Source organism: Mustela erminea, chromosome 1 (assembly GCF_009829155.1).
Source record: "Mustela erminea isolate mMusErm1 chromosome 1, mMusErm1.Pri, whole genome shotgun sequence".
Lineage (NCBI taxonomy): Eukaryota > Metazoa > Chordata > Mammalia > Carnivora > Mustelidae > Mustela > Mustela erminea.
In genome coordinates, this window is record NC_045614.1 from 16,714,340 (window position 1) to 16,741,859 (window position 27,520).

The 27,520-nt window shown below is 45.7% G+C and overlaps 1 protein-coding gene across 5 annotated transcripts; it reads left to right on the forward strand.

Moving 5' to 3' along the window:
- Nucleotides 1-8,257: 8,257 nt before the first annotated feature.
- Nucleotides 8,258-27,058, forward strand: CCR5 (C-C motif chemokine receptor 5). Of its 5 annotated transcripts, none has more exons than XM_032317619.1 (3): nucleotides 8,258-8,561; nucleotides 12,625-13,538; nucleotides 24,872-27,058. In XM_032317619.1, the coding sequence occupies exons 2-3, from the start codon at nucleotides 12,636-12,638 to the stop codon at nucleotides 25,088-25,090; spliced, it is 1,122 nt and encodes a 373-aa protein (XP_032173510.1). In that variant the 5' UTR covers nucleotides 8,258-8,561; nucleotides 12,625-12,635; the 3' UTR covers nucleotides 25,091-27,058. The 5 variants fall into 5 exon arrangements, with proteins under 5 accessions (XP_032173510.1, XP_032173499.1, XP_032173527.1 ...); XM_032317608.1 differs by lacking the exon at nucleotides 12,625-13,538 and adding an exon at nucleotides 22,447-22,498 and having other exon boundaries at nucleotides 24,021-27,058; XM_032317636.1 differs by lacking the exon at nucleotides 24,872-27,058 and having other exon boundaries at nucleotides 8,259-8,561; nucleotides 12,625-12,982; nucleotides 13,088-13,879.
- The last annotated feature ends 462 nt before the right edge of the window (nucleotides 27,059-27,520 follow it).

The window sequence follows — 27,520 nt, forward strand, 5'->3', positions numbered from 1 at the left end:
AATAAACTATACCCATCCTAGTGGGTATGAATACTTCTATACCTAATGAGTGTCTCATCATGGTTTTGATTTTCAATTCTCTACTGACTAATGATGTTGAGCACTTTTTCATGTGTTTACTGGCTATTTGTTCATCTTCTCTGAAAAAAAAAAAAACATGTCTTTGAGTGTTTTGCTCATTTTTAAATTGGGTTTTTTGCCTTTTTGCTCTTGAGCTATGGACATTCTTTGTACTTTCTGGAAACTAGAGGCTTAGCAGATACATGATTTGCAAATATTTCCTCTCATCCTATAGGTTGTCTTTTTACTTTATTGGTAACATCTTTAATGCACAAAGGTTTTTAATTCTTTTTTATAATTTTTAAATTATGTGATGTTAGTCATACCATACATCATTAGTTTTTGATGTAGTGTTCCATGATTCATTGCTTGCTTATAACACCCAGTGTTCCAAAGGATTTTAATTTTGATGAAGTTCAATTTACTTATTTGTGGTGTTGTTGTCACTCTTGCTTTTGGTGTCATATCTAAGAATTCATTCAAAATCAGAGGTCATAAATATTTACCTCTTTGTTGTCTTCTAAGAATTTTACTGTTTTAAGCTCTTATATTTACATTGTTGATCCACTTTGAGTTCATTTTTGCATATGATGTGAGGAAGGGGTCTAACTTCATTCTTCTGCATGTGGATATCCAGTTGTTCCAACATCATTTGTTGCAGAGAATTTCCTTCTCTGATTGATGGTCTTGACACCCTGGTTGAAAATTCATTGACAGCAGATGTGGGAGTTTAATTCTGGACTCTACATTATATTCTACCCATCAGTAGGTCTATCCTTATGCCAGGGCCACACTGTTTTAGTTAATGTAGCTTTGTAGTATGTTTGAAATCGGGAAGCTGGAGTCCTCCAAAGTTGTTTTCTGTTGTTGGTGTCATGATTATTATTTTTTAAGATTGTTTGGGCTCTTCAGGGCTCCCTGAAATTCCATACAAATTCAAAGATAGGCTTTTCTATTTGTGCAAAAGCCATTGGAATTTTGATAGGAATTGCATAGTAACTTTAAGATAGCTTTGGGCACTACTGCCATCTCAACAATGCCAAGTGTTACAATCCTTGAATATGCACTGTCCATCTATTTATTTAAGTCTTCTTCAATTTCTTTCTGCAATGTTTTATGCTTTCAGTGTACAAGTATTTCACCCCCTTTGTTTAAATTTATTTCCAGATATTTTATTCTTTGGGATGTTACTGTAAATGGAATTGTTTTCTTAATTTCCTTTTCAGATTATGCATTGCTGATATATAAAAACATAACAGACTTTTGTGTATTGATTTTATTTTCTGTAATTTTGCTGAATTTGTTTATTTTTGTGGATCCCTTGGGATTTTTGATATGTAGGATCATGTCATCTGTTCCATATCATCCATCCAGTTTGAGTTCCTTTTACTTCCTTTTCTTTCCTGATTGCTTTGGCTAGAACTTCAGTGTAGTGCTGAATAGCAGTGGTGAAAGTGGGCATCCTTGTCTTCTTCCTGATCTTGGGGGGAGGGGAGGTGTTAGTCTCTTACCATTGAGTCTGATACTAGATTAGGGGGTTTCACAAATCTTTTATCATGTTGAGGCAGTTTTCTCATATTCTTACTTTTTTGAGCATTTTTGTTATGGAAGGCTGTTGAATTTTGTAAAATGCTTTTCTGTGCCAGTTGAGATGATCATATTTGTTTCTTTATCCTCTTAATGTTGTGTATAATGTTGACTGATTTTTCCTGTATTGAACCACCCTTGGATTATTTGGATAAATCCTACATGGCCATAGAGTATAATTCTTTTAATGTGCTGTTGGATTCAGTTTACTAATATTTTGTTGAGAGTTTTGCTTCTATATTCATAGAGGATATTGATCTGCAGTCTTCCTGTGGTATCTTTGTCCAGCTTTACTAAAAGGGTAATTCTTGTTTCACAGAATGTGTTAGGAAGTGTCCCCTCCTCTTCTATGTTTGGGAAGAGTTTGAGAAATACTGATGTTAATTTTTCTTTAAATGTTTGGTAGAACTCACCAATGAAGCCGTACAGACCTGGGCATTTATCTGTTGGGAGATTTTTTCATTTCTGATTTAATCTCCTTATTTTTTATACAACTTTTTAGATTTTCTATTTCTTATTGAGTCACTTTTTGGTAACTTATATGTTTCTAGGAATTTGTCCATTTTGTTTCATTTGTCCATGTTTTTGAATTTGTTAGTGTACGTTGTACATAATATTCTTTTATAATCTTTTTTACTCTGTAAATTCACTAGTAATCAATTTTATCTTATTTTAGTTATTTATGTCTTGTCTTTTTTTCACAGTTAGCATAGAGGTTTGTCAATTTTGTTGATCTTTTTAAAGAACCAACCTTTGCTTCCAGCATGCATTACCTTAATATATATACACATATATATGTATATACATAGATGTGTGTATACATATATGTGCGTGTATGCACACACACATGTATATATGTATGTATATGTATATATATATATACATACATGTTGCATTATGAATTATTTTTCCTCCCCAAACTTGTCCTTTTCCCAACAGCAAGTACTTATGGTTCCTGCAAAACCAACAGCAATTGGGCACATCTTCAACTAGCCATACTTAGGAAGGATCTATCTTCTATCACCCATGCCCACTCAGGGTGAGGCATCAGTCACACCCTCCAATCAGAATCTCTGCCACATCCAGATTTGTGGGTTTCTTCTCATGCCACCAGAATCTGCAAAGAGCACTATTTGAGCTCTTTTCAGATGGCTACAGCATAGTACCCCTCCCTGGGACACCTCAGAAGCCACACTCAAATGATGTCAGAGGTGGGAGAAGAGTAGCTATGTCCCCTAATGCCATGTCTGAAACCTCATCCTGTAGGCGGTCACCCCATCCTCCTCCTACTCACCATGCCTTGGGGGAGGGCAGGTGATGGTGGTGACAGTGAATTCTAACTTCTGATTCCCCAGAACCAGCACCCCCCCGCTGCTGCCATGTCTTAGGGGGTCTCTAAAAATACCTTCCAAGTACCGTGTCCTGGCTCATCCCCAGCCACAGCCTCCTCTCTAGAGCAGACCATCTTCAGAACTAAGGTCTGAGTCTAGTCACAGAGTAGTTGGAAAAGCACAAGATCATCTTGTAGAAGATACACAAGGGCTGTAGAAGAACACAAGATTATCTCCCCACTACAGGGTTCAAACAACACCCTCTTAAGTCATTTGAGAGGGGTTTTCAGCAAGTGGATGTTTTAAAGATCTTGACTTCACTTTTATTTTCCAAAGTTGATTTGGTCTCAAGGAATGGAAACATCACATCTACTACCTTCACACTCTCAGCTAATAGAGACTTAAATTACCTGTTTTTATGACATTTTTATTTATTTATTTGTTTTTTAATCACATATCCTTGTCACTCTTGGTTCACTAGAGATGGTGATGAGCTTAGAGGAGGAGAGAGATATTCATGCTTATCTTCTGTTCCTTGACAATTTTCCCTTCCCAAAAACCATTTGCAGTTTCTGGGCTTTCTTGCTGTTGTGTTACTTTGTCACTTGGGACAATAATGGAAATAATTTGTATTCTTTTTATTACGGAAGCATGACCAGAGCACGTAGGAATGTATAGCTGGGTTCTTTTTGTGGGTATCATATTAGTCCAGATCAATGTTTTTAACCAAAATTGAAGATGTAAAATCCTAGAACTCACTTATCTATTTTAGTAGGTCACAGGAAGCACGAAAACCATAGAAACCACAATCAACCAAAGCATCTGTGTTGAAAAAAAAGGCAAGAATTTATCTTCTAAAGGTGTCAGCTGAACAAATCCATCACAGATCAGTAAGGGAGTTAGCTACAAGGAGAGTCATCGCTGTAATCTGAGGCTGTTGATAAACATTTCCTGTCTTCTTGCCTTGGCAGCAACTCTTCCCAGCTATGCTCTTCCCCATGTTTTCATTTAGTTAAATATCTGCATCTGTGCAAGACGAGAGAGGTTCTTAGAATAAACCCACCTTTCGGTGTCAATGATCTAACCCCCAACTCGCTATTGACCTTCAGAGTACAGATAAACAAGAATCTTAACCTTCTCATGGCTGGTGTTGGTCTGGTTCTTCCCTCTTCATTCAGGGAGTGTGACCTGTTTTTATTTTATTGGCTTATAGAACAAAGTGTCCCCTAGTCCCTGCCCAAGGTCACCTTAAGGTGACCACAGCCATGATAGGAGGCTGGACTATTGATATAGGAGGTTGGTGACACACTTTCCTCCAAGCCTGCTCAAACGGCTGTACCTATCTTCCACACTGAGAATTTCAGAACTCGTCAACACAGTGCCAACAGGTGAATATGATGCTCTCAAACTCCCGGAAAAGCGTCATTCCTAACTCTCTCCATATGCATAAAGAATCCTAAGGTGTACTTACCCTGGTTCCCAATTTTTAAACTATCTGCATGGACCAGGTAAGAACAGTGACCAAAAAAAAGTTTGACGTGATAGCTGAGTGGTTATTAGTCATGCTCCCCGAGATCTACTCTGATTTCCAGGAAGCTGACACCTACAGGCTACATCACCTGTACCCTCACTGCTCCCTTTTTCTGTTGGGTCAGGCACCGGCAGGAGGTCAGGGGACTTCTCCTGCTCTTCTCCTGCCCTGCAGAAATTGTAGCAGCAGCTGTATCTTTCTACCTTCAGCTCTCAACAGGACTCAGGTGATATTTATGGTTTGACCCTTGAAGCATAGGGGAACAGCTCCCACTAATCTTTGGACACCTCACCCACCTGCTGATTCTTTTAACCCTTCCTACCCTTCTGTACAGACACTCAGCCTTACACTGTGTCTTCAAAACAGGTGGCCAAGTGTGCCATCTGTCCCCTGTGCCAGAAATAAACAAGACATTCAAATCCTGGCTCTGCCACCCCTTATCTCTGTGCCTCTGTGTTTATAAAAATCATAGGGCTGGAGTCAGTGATGTTTAGTGTGAAGACAGAAAATAACAAGCACAAAATACAAGGGTCTTGACTATTAAAGTCTCAGAAAGACCCTTCAGATCCCCACTCAGAGATCACATTAGGAGACACCTGGGGAACTTTTTATGTTCCTGATCAAGCAAGAAGCTATCTTCTAAGGAGAAACCTGAGGCCCTTCTTGCTTCGCACAAAAACCAGGTCTTATGCAGGATATATGGCTACAACAAATAGAAATCCAGAAAGAACCTCTGGATTTCACTGAGAATTTTATTGTTGTTGTTGTTAGCTACTATTAGCTATCTAATAAGTGCCTACTTCATACCAGATGCTGTACTAGCTGCTTTGTATCCATTTCAACCACAGACCCCAGAGGCCTTATTATTCCTATGTTACAGCTGGGGAAACCAAAGTTTAGAAAATTGCCAAGGCTACAGCATAAGGATCCTCACCCAAGATCTGCTGAATTCCAGAAGTTGTCTGGAGCCAACTCAGATGGCTCAATTTTCCCTGCGGGACCTGAGGAATATTTCTAAGTATAGATGCTTCAATTGCAGGGTTTGTGCTGTTAGTGGTGATTTATATTTTCCTTTCCTTTTTTTTATTGTGGTAAAATAAATATAACATGTATTATGTTCATAAAACATAAAATCTTACCATTTTACCTATTTATCAGTTTACAATTCAATGGCATTGAACACATTTGAAATGTTGCCATCCAGGGTGCCTGGGTGGCTCAGAGGGTTAAGTCTCTACCTTTGGCTCAGATCATCATCTCAGGGTACTGGGATCGAGCCCCACATCAGGCTCTCTGCTCAGTAGGGAGCCTGCTCCCCCCCACCCCCGCCGACCGCCGCCTGCCTCTCTGCCTAGTTGTGATCGTTATCTCTGTCAAATAAATGAATAAAGTCTTAAAAAATATATTAAAAAAAAAAAGAAATGTTGCCACCCATATCACTACCCACCTCCAGAACTCATCTCGTCTTGTAAAACTGAAACTCTGCACCCATTAGCACTAACTCCCTATTAATCCCTCACCCCAGCCCTTGGAAGCCACCATTCTATTTTCTGTCTCTATGGTTTTAACTAAGTATCTCATGTAAGTGGAATCATCCAGTCTTTTGTGACTGGCTTATGTCACCCAGCATAATGTCCTCAAGGACCATCTGTGTTGTAACAGATGTCAGAATCTCCTTCCTAAGACTGAATAATATCCCATTGCATGCATATTTCACATTTTTCTCATTCATTCTGTGGGTAGACAGTTGGATTTTTTCCATGTTTAAGCTATTGTGACTAATAAAATGGCTATGGATGTGGGTATATAAATATCTCTTCAAGACTCTGCTTTCAGTTCTTTTGAGTATGCAATCCGAGTAGAATTGTTGGATCACATAATAATTCTATTTTTATTTTTGGGGGGAACCACTATACTGTTTTGCACAGCAGCTCTGCCATTTTACATTTCCACAAGAGCACACAAGAATTTCAGTGTCTCCACATCCTCATCAACAGTTGTTAATCTTTGCTTTTTTGAGTAGTGGCCTATCTAGTTTCTATAGAGCGCTTCTATAGATACTCTTGGGTAGAGTATCCTATATCTGACTGCCACATCCAGGTGGTTTATTGTGTTCTTCAAACCCTCTGCTTCCTTATTTATCTTTCATCTGGTTGTTCTATTCGTTATCGAGAATGTGGTGTTGAAATCTCCAACTATTATTGTGCAACTGTCTGTTTCCCCCCTTCAGTCCTGTCAGGTTTTGCTTCATATATTTTGATGATCTGTCACTAGGTGTAAATGTTTGTAATTGTTGCATCTTCTGGCTGTATTGAGCCCTTTATGAATAAGTAGGATCTGTCTTTGTGTCTTGTAAACTTTTTCGATTTAAAGTCTATTTTGTCTGATCTTAGTATAGTCATCCCTGCTCTCTTTTGTTTCACATCTTTTAGTTAATATTTTCTCCATCCTTTCACTTTCAATATACTTGTGTGTTTGGATCAAAAATGAGTCTCTTGTTGATAACATACAGTTAGAAATGTTTTTTTTTTTGTTGTTATTCATTCTACTATTCTCTATCTTTTGATTGGAGAATTTAACACATTTACATTTAAAGTAATTACTGATAACGAGAGACTTAATTCTGTCATTTTGCTATTTTTTTCCTATGTGCATACTAATGGGGGTTTTTTTTAACTTTTTTTTTAAGATTTTTATTTATTTATTTGACAGACAGAGATCACAAGTAGGCAGAGAGGCAGGCAGAGAGAGGAGGAAGCAGGCTCTCCGCCGAGCAGAGAGCCCAATGCGGGGCTCGATCCCAGGACCCGGAGATCATGACCTGAGTCGAAGGCAGAGGCTTTAACCCACTGAGCCACCCAGGCGCCCACTAATTTTTTTTTTGTCCCTCATTTTCTGCACTACTGTCTTCTTTTGTGTGTGTGTGTATTGTAAAAAAAATGCTTAAATTCACTTTTATTTCCTTTTGTGTATGTTCTAAAGCTATTTTCTTTGTGGTTACCATGGGGAGGTAGCATAATTAGAACATTTTAATTTAAATTTATACCAGATTAATATCACACAGCTTAACAACACACAAAACTCTGATCTTGTATGGCTCACCTCTTTTGGTTGTCGGTGTTGAAGAAGTACTTTTACACATCATGTGTCAAGACGAGGTTGTGTGGGATAGGTAGCTGCTACTGTGTCAAAAGCTGAAATTGACCCAAGTTAACTGCAATTGATCATCCAAGCCTCCTCTTGACAGTTGCAGGCCTTCAGTAGATTCCAGAATAGTTAGATCAGACAGATTCTGCCAGGGCAGTTGTCTGGGTGGGGAGAGAGATTTCTGATGCTTCCTATGCCACCATCTTCCCTGAATCTCCTTGGTGTTTTCTTTTAGAAAAACTTCTTTCTGGGGAGTGGAACCTATAATAACTGAGGCCCTTCTTGCTAAGGACATCTCATATAAGAGACCATTTTGCATTCCCTTTTAGTAAACATCACAAAAAGAAGAAGAAGAAGAAAAAAAAAAAAAGAAAGAAAAATTCCAATCAGATCCCAATTCCATAATGTCAACAGTGTGCATGGTCATAAAACTCATTCTGTTTTCTCCACCATCACCAACAGCCCTGCTGTTAGCATTTATCCTCTGGAAAACGGAGTTCTGTTGTGCTCATTTCATGCAAATTATCACTGGCAGAAGAGAGAAGATTGCCAGATATAGAGACCCACAAGATAAAGAAGCCCAAAGTCGTTAGACAGAGGAGCAGATGTACAGGGTTTGCCTGACTCACACTCATGGTTGCATAAGTAAGATTTCAAAATTAATATTACTCTGGAGACCTCAACCTAGTGTACAATGTTCCTGGCTGGAAAAGAAGAACTATATCATTCTTTTTTTTTTTTTTTTTCAAATCTTTACCATTACTTGCTGTTGTATCTCCGCCTTCCTCTTCTGCAGGAAATATTATTTCCTACTTCTGCACACCAAGTTTCTACCTCCAGATCTGTTTGGTTCAGTTGCTGAGAAGCCTGACCCTCCTGTGCCACTTGGGAGAAGCCATTCGCTGGTGAGTTGTGGGTGTTTTTTCCATTCCTTTATGAATCATGGGCTCAAAGCATCCCAACACTGGAGATGCAAGGCCTGGGAGCACCCTGAAGGTTGCATAGCTTAGGACCTTGGGGGATGGTGTTGGAGAAGAAAAGTCTGGAGGGTGGTGTCTGCACCATAAATGTTGAAGAGACCCAAGTGGCAGTGAACAAGTGCAGAGCAGGGTAAGACCACCCCACGGGGCTCACGTGAGAGGACAGAGTACTAAAGAAGACAGTCACAAAGTGTAAGGACACTCAGGCTTCTCTCAGCGGCTGCTCCTCTCACTCCTCCCCTCCCAGCCCCCTAGGGCTTTAAAGAGCTGAAACTTTCTATCCCAAATATTGCCCCTCCCCCTTCACAGTCTGTATAGATGATGGTCCAAGCCCTGAACCAAAATGGGCCTCTTGCCTCAATTCAGGAGCCCACAGGGGCTGAAGTGAGGAATCTCTTTTACTGAGAGGCAGCTTTTAATCAATTCAGGATGTGTCCTGACACTTGACAGTGACACCTCGCACGCATCTGCCATGCCAGGAGCTAGGTGTGCAGGAGTGACTGGGGAGAAGTCGTGGAGGAGGAGGTGGCTGGTAGTTGAGAAGCCAGTGCAGGTAAACAACAATGTGGAGAGAACACACGGTGGAAGTGGTCAAGGCAATTGGCCCCCTTGAGCCCTACCCTTTCCCCACCCCACCCCATCCCCGATCTGAATCACCAGAGGGTCTGAGCGTGCATTTCTGACTGACAGACTTCCTGTGTGATCGAAAGCCCAGCATTTGAGAAACACCAGTCCAGTCCACACTTTCCAATGCAGATGAGGAGGCCAGTCCTGTGGTTGGTTACAGAACAGCCCCAAGGGTATGCTGCACATAAGGGGCTGTGAGCAAGGATCCCCAGTATCTTAGTTTTTATACGGGTCTCCCACTGGATTACCCCGGAGCTAGTCCACAGTGGGTCGTTGTGTTTTCTGGCACCTTGCAGCCTGCTGGATCTCTGTCACTCACTTACAGAAATGATACTTATTTAGCAGGCTTTAAGTGTCAGATCGGGCTCTGGGGCACCAGAGAAAGACAGAGTTCTTTGCCCTTGTGGAGCTTATTTGTGTGTGTGTGTGTGTGTTCACATGCACACATGCTCACACTCCTGCATGTGTATGTGGGACATGCTCATGGGGGTGAATGTGTGGTTTTTAAGTCTACATGCCAAAGAAGTGCAAGCCTCCATGCCTACCTAGAAAATCATTACCTATTCCATGTCCACCTCTGCTCTCCCAGCCTGGAGATAGGAGCTCCTGGGGTCTTTTGTCACAGAATAGCCCCAGGTTCAAAATCCAGCTCAGCTATTACTTGTTTTGTGAACTTAGGAAAGTCTTTTAACTTGCCCATGCTTAAATTTTGAATTTCTTCCCTTGTAAGATATAAAAATACTTGCTCACAAAAGCTTTGCAAATATTAAACTAATTCATGCACAGTATTTAACGCAGCACCTGAAGCTTCAGGAGCATTCAATTAATGATCATAGATGTAATTCTTGAGGTGGATACGTTCTCCTCCCCATCCCCCAGGAGCTTGATTAGAAGTCTTCTTTAGTGGCAGCAGATTTCCAAGAATCTGGCTTAGTGAAATGTAAGGTCTATGAAATGTATGGATCATAAGAGAAATTGAAGAATAAGGTGTGTACAAAGATAAAAACCAATTCACAGTTACTACCAGGAAAAGAAAAAAAAAAAAAAGAATATTCTTGAGAATCAAGTCTAATGATGTTAGATGTTCTACTCAGTATAAAGACTTTCATGAATTTCTTCAATTAACATTTATTGGTACCTCCTTTAGCCAGATGCTATATTGTGAGAGCTGGAAACAGAAACATGATCTGGACTTCAAGGGGCACATGGTGTGTGGGAGATCGTGTGATAAGGGCTTGTTTAGAGGCATATGTTATGAGGCGATTGGAGTGATTTGTTAGCAGAGGAGGTTTGGCTTCACAGAGAAGGGGAGCTTGAGCAAGAAGTACTGGCAGAAGACTAGGAGTTCACCAGGAGTTCTAGGCAGAGGGCAAGCTTATGCAACACCACTGAAGCAGGTGAGTTTGCAGGAAAATGGATGGAAGACGGATGGGGTGGGAGCACAGGACTTGGGGTTTGAGAAGTGAGCATAGAAAAGACTGATGAGGGGCGCCTGGGTGGCTCAGGTGGTTAAGCGTCTGCCTTCGGCTCAGGTCATGATCCCAGAGTCCTGCGATCAAGCCCTGCATCAGGCTCCCTGCTCAGCGGGAAGTCCGTTTCTCCCTCTCCCTCTGCCGGCTGCTCTGCCTACTTGAGTGCTCTCTCTGTGTCAAATAAATAAAATAAAATCTTCTTTAAAAAAAAAAAGAAAGAAAGAAAGACAGAAAAGACTGACGAATGGTCTGAGCATTGCCTTTGAGGTCCCGCCACCTACAGTGTGTGGACCACTGCGGTTTTCAGTTGAGAAGCACAGGATCCCATTGCTAGTATTGGGGAAGACAGGCTGAAAGGGAGCATGGTCAGGAATAAGCTGCAAGCAAGGCAAGACCACAGCAACGATGGAAATGGGGAAGGTCTAAGCCAAGACAGTGGCAGCTGACCGATGTGCAGAGGAGGTGAGCCTGGAGGTGTTTGTGAGGTAGAATTCACAGGACAATGATAAGGACAGTAGTATAGAACAGAGTTCAGCTCACTGTAGGTGCTCAGTAAATGCTGGTTGAATAGATAAACCCATGGGGAGCCATGCAGGAGGCAATGGGAAATTCAGCTCTGAGACATAGAGGTTGAAAGGTGCTAAGGTAGAGGTTGAAAGACGTAGAGGTAGAAGGCAGAGCATTGGGATGCGTTGGCATTCAGGGCACCTAAAACCCTGCGATTAGGGGTGCCTGGGTGGCTCAGTGGGTTAAGCCTCTGTCTTCAGCTCGGGTCATGATCTCAGGGTCCTGAGATCGAGCCCCACATCAGGCTCTCTGCTCAGCAGGGAGCCTGCTTCCCTTCCTCTCTCTCTGCCTCCTTGTGGTTTCTGTCTGTCAAATAAATAAATAAAATTAAAAAAAAAAAACAAACCTGCAATTAGACAACACGACTCAGCAAGAACTTGGGGTCGAGAATAAAGAGGTGGCAGGAAAAGACATGGCAGCCAAGGATCCTGCCTGGGGGTTCTCCCAGGGTGGGCAGGGGAAGGAGACGCCAACGAAGCAAGTGGATAAGGAGGCACGAGGCACGCATGCACCTCCCAGAAGGCAAATGAGTTTTAAACGAAAGAACTTAGCAGAAGGATCCAACGCTTATCAAGGATGAAGCTGAAGCAGAGCTGGGCATTTGGTAGTTGGGTTGTCATGGCAACCTCACCCAGGAAGCTTTGGCGGGGAGATGGAGGCAGAGAGTTGAGAGCTAGTCAAAAGGCGTTTGGCTGCAAGTAACAGAACATGGGACTCCCAGTAGCTTAAAAACAAGGGCTTATTACTTTTCAAATCACAAGAAATCAGAGAATGAGTTGAGCAGTTCATAAGTAGTTCAAAGTTGGGCTTATGACTTGGTGGCGTTGGGACTCCACCTGGTTTTGCTCCATTCGAAGTCTCTCATTCAGGGTCCCAAACACCAAGCCTTCACAAGACAGGCTCCAGAAGTGGAAGGGGCAGGCCCGGGTATCTGCTGCATCTCTCCTGTCCCAGAAAAGCATTCTCAGAGGCCCACCCACAGAATGCCCTTCCTCGTTGCCTTCCGGGAATGGGTCATCGGCCCGCGTGCTCTCCCCCCCAACCACCTCCCCTGCAGAGGAGACAGAGCGGCACAGGGAACTGTACCATGAGAGTCCGGTCCTCTGGGAAGGCCCAGGATGTTGAGAAATGGCTGGTGGGGAGACAGCTAGCGTCTGCTCCCAGGAATAAAGGGAAGTGATCAACCAGCATAGGAGCTTTCCAGGACACAGTCGCAAAGCAGAGACAAAGACCAGGCCATCACTGACCCAGAGCAAGGATCTTTTTAAGCGTGGGGACAGCAGGGTTACATAGCATGCTATCATTTTGTTCTCTGATTACAGCACGGAGAAAGATGGGTGACAATGGCACGTTTGCCCAGGCCAGCTACAGCATGCAGCCCACGTCGCATTCTCTGTTTACATCCAATATCCAGGCCGGCAATGAAGAACCCACCACCAATTATGACTATGATTACAGCTTGCCCTGTCTGAAGGTCAATGTGAGACAGACCGTAGTTGGGCTTCTGCCTCCGCTCTACTCGCTGGTGTTCATCTTTGGTTTTGTGGGCAACATGCTGGTCGTCCTCATCCTCATCAACTGCAAAAAGCTGAAGAGCATGACTGACATCTACCTGCTCAATCTGGCCATCTCTGACCTGCTCTTCCTTCTCACCATCCCGTTCTGGGCCCACTACGCCGTGTACGGTTGGCTCTTGGGGGAGGTGATGTGTAAGTCATTCACCGGGCTGTATCACGTTGGGTATTTTGGAGGAAACTTCTTCATCATCCTCTTGACCATTGACAGGTACCTGGCGATCGTCCACGCTGTGTTTGCATTAAAGGCCAGGACGGTCACCTTTGGGGTGTTGACAAGTGGAGTCACCTGGGCCGTGGCTGTCTTCGCCGCTCTCCCCGGGATCGTCTTCGGGGGACTGGAAGAGGAAGATGATATTACCTTTTGCAGCTCTCAATTTCCAAAAGCATGGAAGAATTTTCATACAATCATGAGGAGCATCTTGGGCCTGGTCCTGCCCCTGCTTGTCATGGTCGTCTGCTACTCGGCCATCCTCAAGACCCTGCTTCGGTGCCGAAACGAAAAGAAGAGGCACAAGGCGGTGAGGCTCATTTTCGTGATCATGATGGTTTACTTTCTTTTCTGGGCTCCCCACAACATTGTGCTTCTCCTGAGCACCTTCCAGGAGTCCTTTAATGTGAGCAACTGTCAGAGCACCAGTCAGATGGACCAAATCATGCAGGTGACGGAGACCCTCGGGATGACGCACTGTTGCGTCAACCCCATCATCTACGCCTTCGTGGGAGAGAAGTTCAGAAGGTACCTCTCCGTGTTCTTCCGAAAGCACATCGCCAAACACCTCTGCAAACAATGCCCAGTCTTCTATGGGGAGCCCGCGGATCGAATGAGTTCCACATACACGCCTTCCACGGGGGAACAGGAGGTCTCAGTTGGCTTGTAGAGGAGTAGAAGTTTGCTTCTTGCTTTTGATGGGGGACGGCAATCGGTTTATGATAATAAAGCCTCAAAGGTCTGTTGAAGAAGGGAGGCCTGTGAGTCTCTGAGGTGAGTGCCCAGGAACCTCAGGGTAGCCAACGCACACTCAGGGGATAGTCCAGAACAACTGTGGGTAGAGACCAAGACTTCTCCAATGAGCTCCTCCCAGTTCCTGAAAAATGCCGCATCTGGAAAATACTTATGTGCTTCTCCCAGCCTTCACCTTTGCTTCAGTAGCTCTGCTATGCTATCCCTTTGGACAGGGGCTCAGCTGGAGGGGGGAGGGGGGCGAGTGGGCACAGGTGGATGGCGTGAGGGAGGGTGGGGTGAGGGCCGAGTGCCAAGAGGTGGGAGGTGTGCACATGGCTGAGCCTGAGTGAGGAGGAAAGGAAGGTCTTCGTTGGTCCAGCCAGATAGTTGTGCTACCCCCAGCCCTGCTTCCCACCAATATTAACTTGGAAGGCCCCACCGGCTCAGGGAGAGCTTGGGAACCCCAAGAACCCTCTGAGAGCTTCGTTTGGGTCCGATCACCTCTCCCGTGTAAGTACATGACACACATTTGCTAATTTTCCATTTATCCATGACAACCATGCAGCCTGCACTGGAAATCTCTTACATATCATGCCTCACTGTTCACGTGTGTTGTAAGCCACATTCCCGCTATGTAAAAATGCATGAACATGTTTGTTGATCTAGTCTGTGTCGTCTATAATGAGAAGAAGAATAAAAACCCTCGTTCGGTCTGTGCAGGGAAAGGGAAGTTTTGCAGGTAGTGATCGGAAGAAGGCATGAAGGTGAATGACCCTGCATCAGGAAGGCAGGAGCAAGAGCTTGGGAGACTGTGTGAGCCCCTCCCCCCTGCACCCCCACCCTGCCACTCATTGCCCCGCCCCCACAGCGATGTTTCCAGAATCAACTAGGAGGAAAGGCCAGGAAGGATATGTCAGAACCTGTAGAGGCCTCAAGTCTTTGGATCTGATTGTGTTTACCTTCTTGTTACCTGTCCCTGCTGCCCTGGCCCCATCTTCTCCCCACTCAACCCACAGACGTCATCATAATCACTCTTGCCCAAAAGATTGCCCTTCCCCAGAACCAGCTCATGGAGGTCCAGGAGAGTAGCCTTGGGGAGTAGAAAACGGTGCAGCCAGAACTCCCCCGTGTGCTCTGGTGGGAGTCCTGGGGTGTGTCTCCAGGACAGAGAAGGGGCCTGGAGACATGACAGAGGCCCTTGCCTTAGAAGTCATACCCTAGCCTGTGAATCTTGGGATCTAACCAGCCAGATCAGGTCGACCTACGCAAGGAAGACTCTAGAAAGGTTAGGATAAAGTGTTTTCCAAACTACCTTCCAGCTCCTCATTTTTGGGTCCAGGCATAGAGTTCGCATATATAAAAATAACAATAATAATAAAGTAAAAATAAAAGTAAACTGGAACTGTAACTTGCAAATGGAGCAGAATATCATTTTAAGAGTTGCTATTAGGTCAATCCTGAAAATACTGTATTAGTCACAGAGAGAATTCTGGTTTTGAGCTTAGATCATTGGAACCTGTGGTATGTTCAACATGAACAGTTGTTGATCGGGGAGTCCGGGGTCTGGGCTATGGGTTTATAAGCTCATGGCGATGTAACGTCTAACTCCTACCATTTCGGTCATAGCACACACCTCACAGGCAGCATCTCAACTGGGTCTTAATCTCACAGCCTTGCAGCCACAAACCCCATATCATTATGAAGTCTAGAAAGTCATGGGTTTGATCGTGTTCAAACCCTTCTGTGCTCTGCAAATGTCATTCATGTTCCAACTGTCTGGATTGGAGTGGGAACTCCTAAGTCACACAGACCCCTAAGTGAATTTTTAAACCCAATTTGCAAAGGACACAGGAGTTGGCTCACTTAAGTCAGCAAAGATTTTTATCTTGGGTGAGCCAAGTTAAAGATGTGTACACTTGTGACCCAGTGCATTTCTGATCTGACACAAGCAGGAAACACAGGGTTTCTGGAACCTGGTAGCTCAGGAGCTCTAAGTGACAATGTTTTCCTTTCCTGGTTCATGGCTAGAGAAGGTTTCAGAAAGAAGTGCATGTGTTTGAGGTGGGGAGAGCATGCTTTGCCTTCCGATATTTGTAGTATCCTCATGAATACATGAAATTTTGTTTGGATGATGAAATGTAAATATTGGGGATTTTCTAATTAACATATAATGTATCATTAGCCCCAGGGGTACAGGTCTGTGAATCGTCAGGCTTACACACTTCACAGCACTCACCATAGCACATACCCTCCCCAATGACCATAACCCCAACCACCCTCTCCCCCGGCAACCCTCAGTTTGTTTTGTGAGATTAAGAGTCTCGTATGGTTTGTCTCCCTCCCGATCCCATCTTGTTTCATTTATTCCTTTCCTACCCCCCAACTCTCCCCCCCCACATTGCCTCTCAACTTCCTCATATCAGGGAGATCATAAATATTGGGTTTTTAAGCTATGATTTGGGAGACGAATTAATGCTCTAACTACATTGCTGTTTGAAAAACTATCTGATGAGCAACTCCCTGTTTTCTCCTCCCCTCCCCCACCCGCCTCTGGTAATCACCATTCCACTCTTTTCATCCATGATTCTGACTATTTTAGGTACCTCATGTAAGGGGAACCATGTAGCATTTGTCCTTCTATGTCCCCAAGGCTCACCCATGGTTCTGCATATGGCAGGAACTCCTTTGTGTAAGGGCGAATAAAATATTCCATTGCATGTACACACCGCCTTTTCTTTATATGTTTATTGATGTGCATAAAATTTCAGTTGTGCAAGATGAGAAGTCAAACATCTGCTTATAACATTGTACCTGTTGATACAATACTGTATTGTACATTTTAAAAATCTGCTAAGAAGCGGGGGGGTGGGTAGATGGTATGTTTAGGGTTCTAAACATAATAATAATTTTTTTTTTTAAAAAAAAGCCTGCCTGGTTTGTTATTCTGTGGCGTGGTAGATTGTCTTACTCTTTGCCACTTTTCACTCCTTCCCCTGTGTGATGACACATGCCTGTCCTTGTGATGTGACTTATGACTTAGAGTGTTAGGTGTCCCTCCTCCATCCACAGGAGGCTTGACCATGAAGAGTGAGCAGAAGTGCCACCTGGTTCAACCACAAAGAGTGACAGAGGTGGTTGGGCTGAGCCTCTGGCTCTCCCTGCTCGGCCACAGGAAGGTCCCTCGCAGGCCACAGCAGGTGCCATGCCATGCGAGCAAGAAGACACAGAAAACAGAGCCAGACCCCAGCCACACACAGCAGCCACATGTCATAGGAACAAGAAGTCCACGCTTGCTGTTTTAAGTCACTGAGCTGTGGCAGCTGTTTACCAAGAAGCACAAAGGCTAATTAGTACATCTAAAATTCAGGAAAGTATCCGTCTCTTATTCCATCATGGAATTCAATGCAGCAAACCCCCTTGAGGATCTACCATGCACCAGTCTGGAGTAGGCACATGAAGATGGGTGTGTTAATTCCCATGGTCTGAGAGCCCTTTAAGTGGAGGGATCGGGGAGGGGAGGAAGGGTAGAGAATGGGGTGTTTGTGAATCACCAGGCACTGTGCAGAGCACAGAAGTAGAGCTGTATGTGAAATGTTCTGAGAGCCCAGAGGAGAGAGTCACCAACTCAATGATAGTCCCAGAACACAGTAGTCATAGCTACAGTAGAATTTTATTGCCACCAAAGAAACCACTACTTAAAAGCTGCCAACTCTTTCCATTTCTAGATGTGGAAACCCAGTCTTCTTTATCCCGAGAAGAACATTTGAGTGGGCTGTTTGAGTCAAGCAGCTGCCAGGGAAGGTCGTCCTTCCCAGGGATGGGTGGCTTAAGACTTCTGGTGGAGTTGGGGACTTGGCAGAGGGCCCACCCCGTGCCGTCCTCCAATGCTCGTGATGCTCAAAGGCCCTGCCGCCTCCTGGGAGTGAGCCACCCAGACCCCATCCTTCTCTGTTTTGCCTTCTTCTCATTATTAAGATTTCCTTAACAAATTGAAATGGCTTCAGGGCTGATTAGTCAGCAGCAGTAAGGGCCACCAAGAGCCACCAAGAGGAAGCTTGTCAGAGAGAAGAGGCCTCTGAGCTGGTAAGCTGACCTCTGTGAATTTAAAGGAGGGCTGGCCCTGGGTTTGGTGAGTGCCTGAGGTTGGAAATGTCTTGGGCAGTTGTCACTTTGACACTATGTTTGTGATCTCACATCCTTGGGACCTCCTTGCTGGCTCACTGCTATGTCCCACCTCCACCATCTCTTTTTTCCAATCCCCTCTTCTCCTGCTCAGCTGACCTGCTACCTAGAAGATCCCCCACCCAGGAAGGAGGTATCAGCCTTCCCTTCTTGCAAGCTCCCATTCCTCACATGGTTTTCTCAGAATCCCCGCCCTTGGCTTTGAGGAGAGGACCCCTCCCTTTCACCTCTCCATCAAGCCCACCCATTTCGACAACCCTTTCCTGCTCAAATCTGTCTCCTTATAGGACAAGGGTGTGATGAGTTGACATGGCAACCAGGGGCACAGAGCTGATTCTGTCAGTCTAGGAAGCCCCCTAAGAAGATGTGTGACCCCAGGTGTCAGTGGTTTTCCTTAGAACTGTAAGGTACTTAACACCTCTCTGCCCTCAGCCTCAGGCCATAACTGCCAGTTCTGGGGCAACAGGAAAAGTCCTGTATGATATCCTGTTTTGCATACAGCTGTAGACAGAGGTGCAGGTGTGATCCAATCCGAAGTCACAGTGGGCCTATTACATACCTTCATCAGTGCACTACACTGTATGAGCACCATGTCTGGGCACTGACTCGAAAAAAATACCCAAAATTCATAGAGCAAACTTCTCAGCTGAGTTAAAGGGTTGCCACCACATCTGGACATATCTACTAAGCAAGGAGGTAGACAGTCTGCACGTGTCCATGTGGTGTGATGATTTGCACACGGCATGGGGAATGTGGTGCAGGCGCTGGGAAGGGGGTCATTCTGGGAAGGACCAGAAGGACAGAGACATCAGAGGTTGAGAAGACAGTGCAATGACCCCCAGGCCCACTCACCATGAAGTGTATCCGGGACCAAAGGTGAAGCAGTGTTGGGAGCCATGGGACCCTATCATCATTGCTAAGACACACAGGTGGTAGGGAAGGATTTTTCCTCTTTCTTTGAGAACCATGGGAATTCTTGGACTTTCTTGGTGAAGGTGGCTTCACCTTCACCTGCACCTTCAACAAGGAGTATCCTCCTTGGTGGGGATATCAGGGCACTGGCAGCCACACTGAGAACACATGGTCCATAATGTGATCGATGGAAAGAGCATGAACATCTAATAACGGAACTCTGGCGAATATAGTTATGGCATTATACTGAACAAAAGAAGCCAGACACAGAAGAGGATAGCATCTATGTTTCCATTTATCTGAATTTAAAGGAGAGACACGTGATGGTCCATGGTAACCAAAGTCAAGTGGCCCTTACCCCTGGGTGTGGTGCAAGGGCACTTTCTGGGGTGTTAGGATGATGCTGTATCATCTCGGTTGGGGAGGGGTGGTTATGTGGGTATATACATGTCAAAACTTGACCAAGCTGTGCACCTAGGACTAGTGCACTTTGCTGCATCTAAATTAGACTCCCATAAAAAGAAAGAGGAAGGAAGGAAGAAAGGGAGGAAGGCAGAGAGAAAGGGAGGGAGGAACTATGTGTGTGTGAGCTGCTGTGTGGCAGGTGACAGGAGCTGGGCTCATAAGGCTGACCCTCTGAACCCAAGGAGAGGAACCAGTGTTTCCCTAGCCCCTGGCGGATGCTCGGCATCTAGACTGAAGAGTTGCATGGGGCAGCAGGAGTGGAGCCGTCCACCCAACCTGGATTCAATGCCTGGACACCAGCTATTTCAAAGGCTGGCCAACTCTCCGAAAGGAGGGCGGGCTCAAGATGCCTTCCATTATGGGCATCAAGTCCAGAATGACAAACAGGTCAAAGGATCATTTCTCTTGGGGAGTCTGAATGTCATCCGCAGGAGAACAAGAGCCTTGCAAACAGGGCCAAAGAGAATCTGAGACCATGAAACTCAGTCATGGCATGACAGACGGAAATGGTTCCTTGATTCAAGGCTGAAGAAGTTCCCATGGATCCTCACTTCCTTGTAACTCCTTGGGATGGAGCTCCACCCCGAGAGGTGACCTGAATCCCTCTCTGAACCCTGAAATCTGAAAGGCGTGACACACCCACTAAATTGGGCTTCCACGTTCTATGAATCCTCCCCCTGTTATCCCCTCCAAATGTGTATTGTCCAAACCAGCGTGGCCATAGAGTCATCAGGTATTGAACGGGGGAGCTGCCTTCAGGACCCCCAGGGTCTAGCATGTCATTCCCCAGTTGATGATATGGAAGCTCAAGAGAGAGCAAGTATCTTGCCAAGGGCACCCTGGTGGGGTGGGGTGGGAGTGGGGACTCCAAGCCTGCACCACTACTCCATACTGCCCTCCAGGGGCGAGCACCCGTCACAGCCTCCGCTGCCTGGACAATGGACAAGCAGAACTTCACAGGGAGAAGCACCAGCTCCGGTGGTGACAGTATTGCAACATTACAGAAATGTAACATTTATCCAGCAGCAGCTGAGAGTTCTACACACACACACACACACACACACACACACACACACACGTTACCAGCGGTGAACACAAGGCTGCTCTTCCGAGGACCAAGACTATTGATGCCGCCTGCTTTCTGCAAAATTTTATATTGACCTATTTGCTATCCATTTTGCGAACCCATTTTTTCGTAAAATATAAGGCCTCATTACATAGCCCGTGGAGGGCCAATATCTGCGAAGCACCCCATTCTTGTTATATCATTTGATCTTGACCACAGACCTATCAAATAAGTTTGTGATTTGGGGTTTGGTTTTTGCCCCCATTTCACAGATAAGGCTTGGGGACTTTCAAAATCTTGTTCAGAGCCAAGTGACAAACGATGAAGCTTGGAACTTAGCCCTGGAGTATGTCTGCAGAGGCAGGTTCTTCTTAATCATTGCCTCCTGACTTGCACACACAGGATGAACTTGAAGATTTTTTCTTTTTTTTCATGATTCACTGTCCCGGTTACAATGACCAATTGCTGGGCTCTGTTGTGACACAAGAGCATGGTCCTGGGTGGGTGGTTACTGATTGCTGGGCTGTCTCTGTGCTTTTATGGCTGTCCTAGCCATCACCTCCTTCTAGTCTTTTCTCCAAGCACCAGTCCCTAGCTTCATGACCCTGCTTCACCCGTGGCTTCACCCCTAGGCCGCTGAGACTCTGCTCTAGACAAGGACCCCGGGAGCCAATTCCATTAAAATTTTATCAAATAAACTCTCCCTAGGAAAGAATCACGGAATGAGTGGGTAGGAGTTTGCTGTTTCCCGAGCAGATATTATGTGCTAAATTCTGGGTGCGGCTGCCTCGTGTGCCCCTCCCCCACAAACCCATTATTCAGCCCATTGCAAGATCTGAAAGCGGAGGGTAGGGCGGGGCTTCAAGCTCCCCAGGTCTGGCTGCGGAGGTCACGTGCTTAGCCCTGTGTGAGGCAGCCTCCGCAGGTCTGGGGTCTCCGCCCTTTCTTAGACCACAAGCTGAAGTTTCTGATTCTATAGTGGAGGAAGTGGAAGACCCCCAGAGGGCGCTCTTGAGGCTTAGGGTGCTGCCCCCTGGGCGTTCAGCTCCCCAAGTCAACAGTTGAGGTTTTCAGATAAGTAACCAACCACCAAGAAAGCTGTGACTGCATATGGGATTGTCAAATACTCCTGAACCTGACCCGAGGCCACCAATTATTGCTCATTTTATGTGGACAACTTCTCAGAGCCACAGACAGACTGTGTCCTTGGAGGCAGGATCTCGGCTGTCTATGTATCTGGCATAGTGCAGGTAGTCATGAAGGCTTGCTGGTTTGAGGGCTCCACTAGGTGGAGGAGATTCATAATGACGAGCCCCAGGACATACCCAAACCCAAGGAAGATGGGCAACAGATTTAGCTCACAGGTGAGCCCACAAGTAAAGCCCGTTAGACGATCAGTTGTTTTCATTTGCAGAAAAAAATAGTACAGGGTGGGAAGGTGAGGTATGGGTGTGAGCTGGGAAAAGCACAGGGGCCAGGGGAAATGGGTAATGGGGACCACGGGGTTCATGGGAAGCATTCCCCCCTCAATTTCAAGTTAGCTTCAGTGGCTTTGATTGAGGACAAATAGTAAGAGAATCAGAATCTCTCCCATTTTCGCCTTGCCATCGATAAGCCATGTGGTCTTCTACAAATAAATCATGGGTCTCCGAAGCAGCAATTTCTTTCGGGAAAATGAGGGATTTTGATTCCATAAACGCGAATGTTCTTCTAGTTCTAATATCCTTCAATACTATTTTCTAACAGTTTCTGTGTCGTTGGATGAACAGAACACAAAAGACATAAGTGTAATCCACGAAATCCATGAATAAGCGCTCAGGACAGACATGTAGACGGCAATCTATTTCGAGTTCAGCTGAAAAAGAAGAACTGTTCTCTGATTTTTTTTTCTTTTTTTTCTCCCAGGCAATATACTTATTCACCAAACTCCGCCTCCCCCCTTTCACTAGAAACTGTGCATTTCCTACTTTTATGCTGCCTATATGTTTGATTTGCACAGCTCAGCTGGTCAGAGGAGCTGAGACATCCGTCCCCCTACGAGAACCCTCCTGGTAAGTCACCTTTCAGCCACTTTGCCTGTTAGTTAGCTCTGCTTCTGTGATGAGTAAAAGGGCTTACAGGAAACCCATTAGACAAACACCAAGTGCTCCTAGAGCTATCTTGAAACGTAATCTTTGAGAGAAGAAAAGAGTTAGAATTTAGAATGAGTTTCAGATGGTGATAATATCGAAGATACAGAACACGATTGTGAATGAAAGATTGTAAGGGATCAATACTAGAAAGAAAGGAAGAAAGAATGAAAGAGAGAAGAAAAAAAAAGGAAAGAAGCTTCACCTTTCAAAAGAAAGCTTTTGAAAGGAGGTGATTCTTGGCCAGAATCTTGGCAGAGATTATAGATTTTAATCGGGTAAGAGGAACTGAAAATCCCCTCCCCCTCCCTGGGATGGGGTGCCCTCTGAATGTGTTTCCAAGCAGAAATTGTATCTAAGTCTAACTCTTCTGTTTGTTTTCGCCCCCCAAAAAGGGAAGGTAAACATTGTCCAATTAATGTCATTAGTACAAATATCAAATTAAGTTTCCCTTTAATAATCAGTTCCACAGCACATTTAGTGTAACGATTTTTGTTCTGGCTCAGAATTTAAGGGGAAAGTTTCTGTGTGCTCCTCCCACTGCCTAATCTGAGATCCAGGAGGCTTCAGACCCACATGGATTAAAGAAATTTCTCAATAAAGCCATGGAACTGAAATTGACCAGGCAAGGCAATGTGAGAGCAAAAGTGAGAATGGGAGTCTAGATTTTACAGCTGGCTGCTAGCTCCCATGACCTTCTCAGGGTACTCGGGCTTCACCCCATCTCGTTCTGACTGTATTGGGACACCAACCTGGCGATGCCAAGTTCTAGTTCTCTCACCGAGAAGCAAGAGACCAGGGTAGCTGGTGGATAAGAGCACAGGCTGCCTGCCTTCCAAATCAGTTGCTTCCTAGCTGTGTGTCTTTGGGCAAGTTATTCAGCCTCTCTGTGCTTTGAGGTTCTCATCAGCAACATGGGGCAATAACCTGACCTGACTCCTACAGTGACCTTGAGGATTAAATGAATGAATGCGTGTGAAGCTCAGAACAGCTGGCTGGCCCACAGAGTGCCCTGGAGAGCCGTTAATGGTTACTAGCACTCCGTGAATGCTCTATGTAAGCTCAGCCCCTGGGGAAGGGCAGCGACAGCATAGTAGATCATCAGACAGTGTGAGATGGCACCCGAGTCAGTTTCTTGAAATTGTGATGAAAGCTACCTTCTCTCCACGTGGCCACGGGGCACCAGATCTTATTTGGTTAGATGACAGTTTTGTGAATTTCCCCGGGAGTCATGCTCTCCATCTAGCGATCAGAGACACCCATGGCGAGCCTTCCCTTTCCTGCAAAAGTCCTTTGTTTTGGCCACAAAAGGGAACTCAGTTAAATGTGGAAATCAAGGCACCAATGCGGAAAGCCTGTGGAGGTCTAAGACAGTTTGTGGTCGTGGTGGACCGCTCAGAACATTCTAGGGCTGAATAAAGGAGCACTTTTTCTTAATTCCCAGGGTCGAGCAAAATGAATGACCCCACACCGACTCCATACTATGACATTGATTACGGGATGTCAGAGCCCTGTCAGAAGACCGACGTGAGAAAGATCGCAGCCAGGCTCCTTCCACCGCTCTACTCGCTGGTGTTCGTCTTTGGTTTTGTGGGCAACATGCTGGTTGTCCTCATCCTCATCAACTGCAAAAGGCTGAAGAGCATGACTGACATCTACCTGCTCAATCTGGCCATCTCTGACCTGCTCTTCCTTCTCACCATCCCGTTCTGGGCCCACTACGCCGCGGACCAGTGGATCTTTGGAAATAGGCTGTGTCAGATTTTGACGGGGCTCTACTACATAGGCTTCTACACGGGCATCTTCTTCATCATCCTCCTGACCATTGACAGGTACCTGGCGATCGTCCACGCTGTGTTTGCCGTAAAGGCCAGGACGGTCACCTTTGGGGTGGTGACGAGCGTGGTCACCTGGGTGGTGGCCATGTTTGCCTCTCTACCCGGGATCATCTTCACCAGATCCCAGAAAGAGAGGTCTCGCCTGACCTGCAGCCCTCATTTCCCACCCACTCAGTACCATTTCTGGAAGAACTTCCTGACATTAAAGATGACCATCTTGGGTCTGGTCCTGCCCCTGCTCGTCATGGTCGTCTGCTACTCGGCCATCCTCAAGACCCTGCTTCGGTGCCGAAACGAAAAGAAGAGGCACAAGGCGGTGAGGCTCATTTTCGTGATCGTGATTGTTTACTTTCTTTTCTGGGCTCCCTACAACATCGTGCTTCTCCTGAGCACCTTCCAGGAGTCCTTCGGCCTGAATAATTGCAGCAGCTCCAACAGGCTGGACCAAGCCATGCAGGTGACCGAGACCCTTGGGATGACGCACTGTTGCATCAACCCCATCATCTACGCCTTCGTGGGGGAGAAGTTCAGAAACTACCTCTTAAAGTTCTTCCGAAAGCACATCGCCAGATGCTTCTGCAAACACTGCCCCGTTTTCCTGGGAGACGTGTCCGACAGGGCAAGCTCGGTTTACACTCGATCCACCGGGGAGCAGGAGATCTCTACCGGCTTATGACCTGGACTTGTCTTTGTACACAGCCTGGGGGTGGGAGTGGTTCTTTTGAAAAGGAATGTGCTGTCATAGAGGGTCTACGATTCATCCATCCATCTGGCATCTCTTTTAAGTACATTAGATCATTAGAAGCCGTCACTTCCGGAGAGCCAAATCAATATATGCTGATGACAGTGACCTTCCCATCTCTGTTCTACACACATCAACTCATTGGCACACTCCCCCTTCACTGCGGAAGTTCATTATTTAAAAAAAAAAAAAAAAATCCTTGGAGAACTGCTGATTCTTGAGTGTGGTTGACCTGAACAGAAACACCAAAATTAATCAAGAAACGTATAGGATAGTTTCTCACCTTCCGGAGGCAAGAGGGGCAGATTGCAAACGTGCTTAAAGCAGGTCCTTGTCATGATCGGTTAAGAAAGGACGTCTTCCAAGTGCGATCTGCCCTCCAAGGTGTGGTTGGTAAGATCCACAGATGTTCAGGACCAGGTGAGAACGGGGAGAGCATCTTCAGTGAGAAGGGGATCCTCTGCTGGGAGAGGGGAGGGAAGGTGAGTTCCAAGCTGCAGACCCCAGACCTGGGGAGAGGCTCGGCGGCAGTGGGAAGCTTGGTGTGGGCTGGGGAAGGCAAGGTGAGCCCGGACCGTGGAGAGTGTGCACAGCACCAGTTGTCAAAGCCAGAGCAGGGAGGGCCCTGGCCACTGTTGCAGTGAGCTCATTGCATGGCCAAAGGATGTTCTGGAAAAGCGAGCATTTAAGGCAGGGAGGTCAATGACACGCAGGCGAGGCGAGGGGACATCTGTGTAGGTCCAGGCACCAGGGATGGGAAGCGGAGAGTATTTTCACAGCATGTAGGCTGCGAGTCAGGAGAACTTGTGATGGATTTGGGTTGGAGGTAAGAGGCAGAGGGAAGACAGACAGAACCTCCAGGCATCAAGCATGCAGACTGGAGAGATGCCCTGAGGAAGACTTCAAACATGGGAAGGGGATGAGGTTTGGGTCAAAAGCAGGAGGGGCTTGTGGAAGAGGAAGAGTCTGGTTTCATGACCTTGAACACAGCCCTCTGTAGACAAAACCTGGGCTGTCTCTCCGTGGCTGCTCCTGCCCTGACGGCTGTCCTCCCCAGCCCGGTTTCAACAACGGGGCATCTCCGGGAGGCTTGGAATCACTAGACTTAGGAACGCGTGAGCTTGAGGTCCAGGACCACAGGAACATTCAGGTGAGGACCCATTACATAGTTAATGAACCTATCAAGAAGAGCTTTCTAAGCACTGAGCTAAGAGACCCTGGGGCAGGGAGGGGAGCCCGAATGAGTACATCTCTGCCCTCCCGGGGCCTACCACAGCTTCAACATTGTCTCCTGCATTCACCTCTCTGTAGGCAGAGGGCAGAAGGGACAGATTCATTTGGAAACAACCCGCCTCCAGCTTGATCAGCCGCAGAAAGCACCATTTCCGGACCTTGTGTTTCAGGCTGAGTGTGGCGACTTGAGACGCTCCTTCCAGCCGCCTTCTCCAGCGTCCCCGAACACTAAGGGATCTTTTCATGTCAGAGAGACAGTCCTGACTGTTCTGAGCTGCAACTTTTATTACTTTGTACCCGCCTGAGATGGTTTTGGATCTGGGGAATGGCTGAGACCATTTGGGGAGGGATCAGGCACGTAAAGGAGTGAGAGTCACTCAAGGGTAAAGGTGTCAGAATAGTAAGAGGTGCTACGGATGTTTCTCAAGCTCTGAAAGACGAAACTTGAGAGCAGGGGTGGCAACCGGGAAGCACCCAGAGACACTCTGAAGGTTGTTTCAAGGGCATCAGTATCCTATGACCCTAGCCTCTGGGTCAACTCAAAGACATTCTGTATCTTTGTGTACGTGTATGTATATATCCTGCATATCTGAGAATCCTGTGTCTATGGAAAGTTACAAACTGCTTGGAAAAAAATCCTTACCCAATAAAAGCCGCCCTCTAAAATGACTGATTGGTCATTATCTCAGTCATAAGAATATCTCAGTCAAGGGAAGCCTAGCTTAAGAAACTGTGAAAGCACTTTGAAAGCAGTTGGTTTGGGAAAATTCCATAGGTACACACACAGAGAGAGAATTACACTTCTTTTTAAATATCTGTAGACGTTGCCCCCCTCCCTGGGTCAGATTGCCAGAATAATGTGTTTGAAACTGCAGCCTCTCAGGATTGTGTTTCTGGGCAATGGACACTGGAAACCTTTTTAACTTCTAATTTAATTCTACTACCAGAGCCAAAGACCTGATGCATTTTTAAAACCCGCAAAATCAATGTGTATTTAAACCCATGCCAGCTGTCTGTGTTTGACGGTGAAGAAGGCCTAAGGTCACAGGTTAGTCATTTCTGTCATCCTAATTTGCAGACACAGGAGGACTGAGGACAGCTCCTCCTGAGCTTGCTTTTCTTTCATTTCAA

Excerpts from the sequence above, each read along its gene's own strand:
- CCR5 (XM_032317608.1), top strand. The coding sequence starts at position 8,262 with ATGTACAGGGTTTGCCTGACTCACACTCATGGTTGCATAAGTAAGATT. Across the intron at positions 8,562-22,446 it reads TTGGGAGAAGCCATTCGCTG|CTCAGCTGGTCAGAGGAGCT; the intron begins GTGAGTTGTGGG and ends TGATTTGCACAG. Across the intron at positions 22,499-24,020 it reads CCCCTACGAGAACCCTCCTG|GGTCGAGCAAAATGAATGAC; the intron begins GTAAGTCACCTT and ends CTTAATTCCCAG.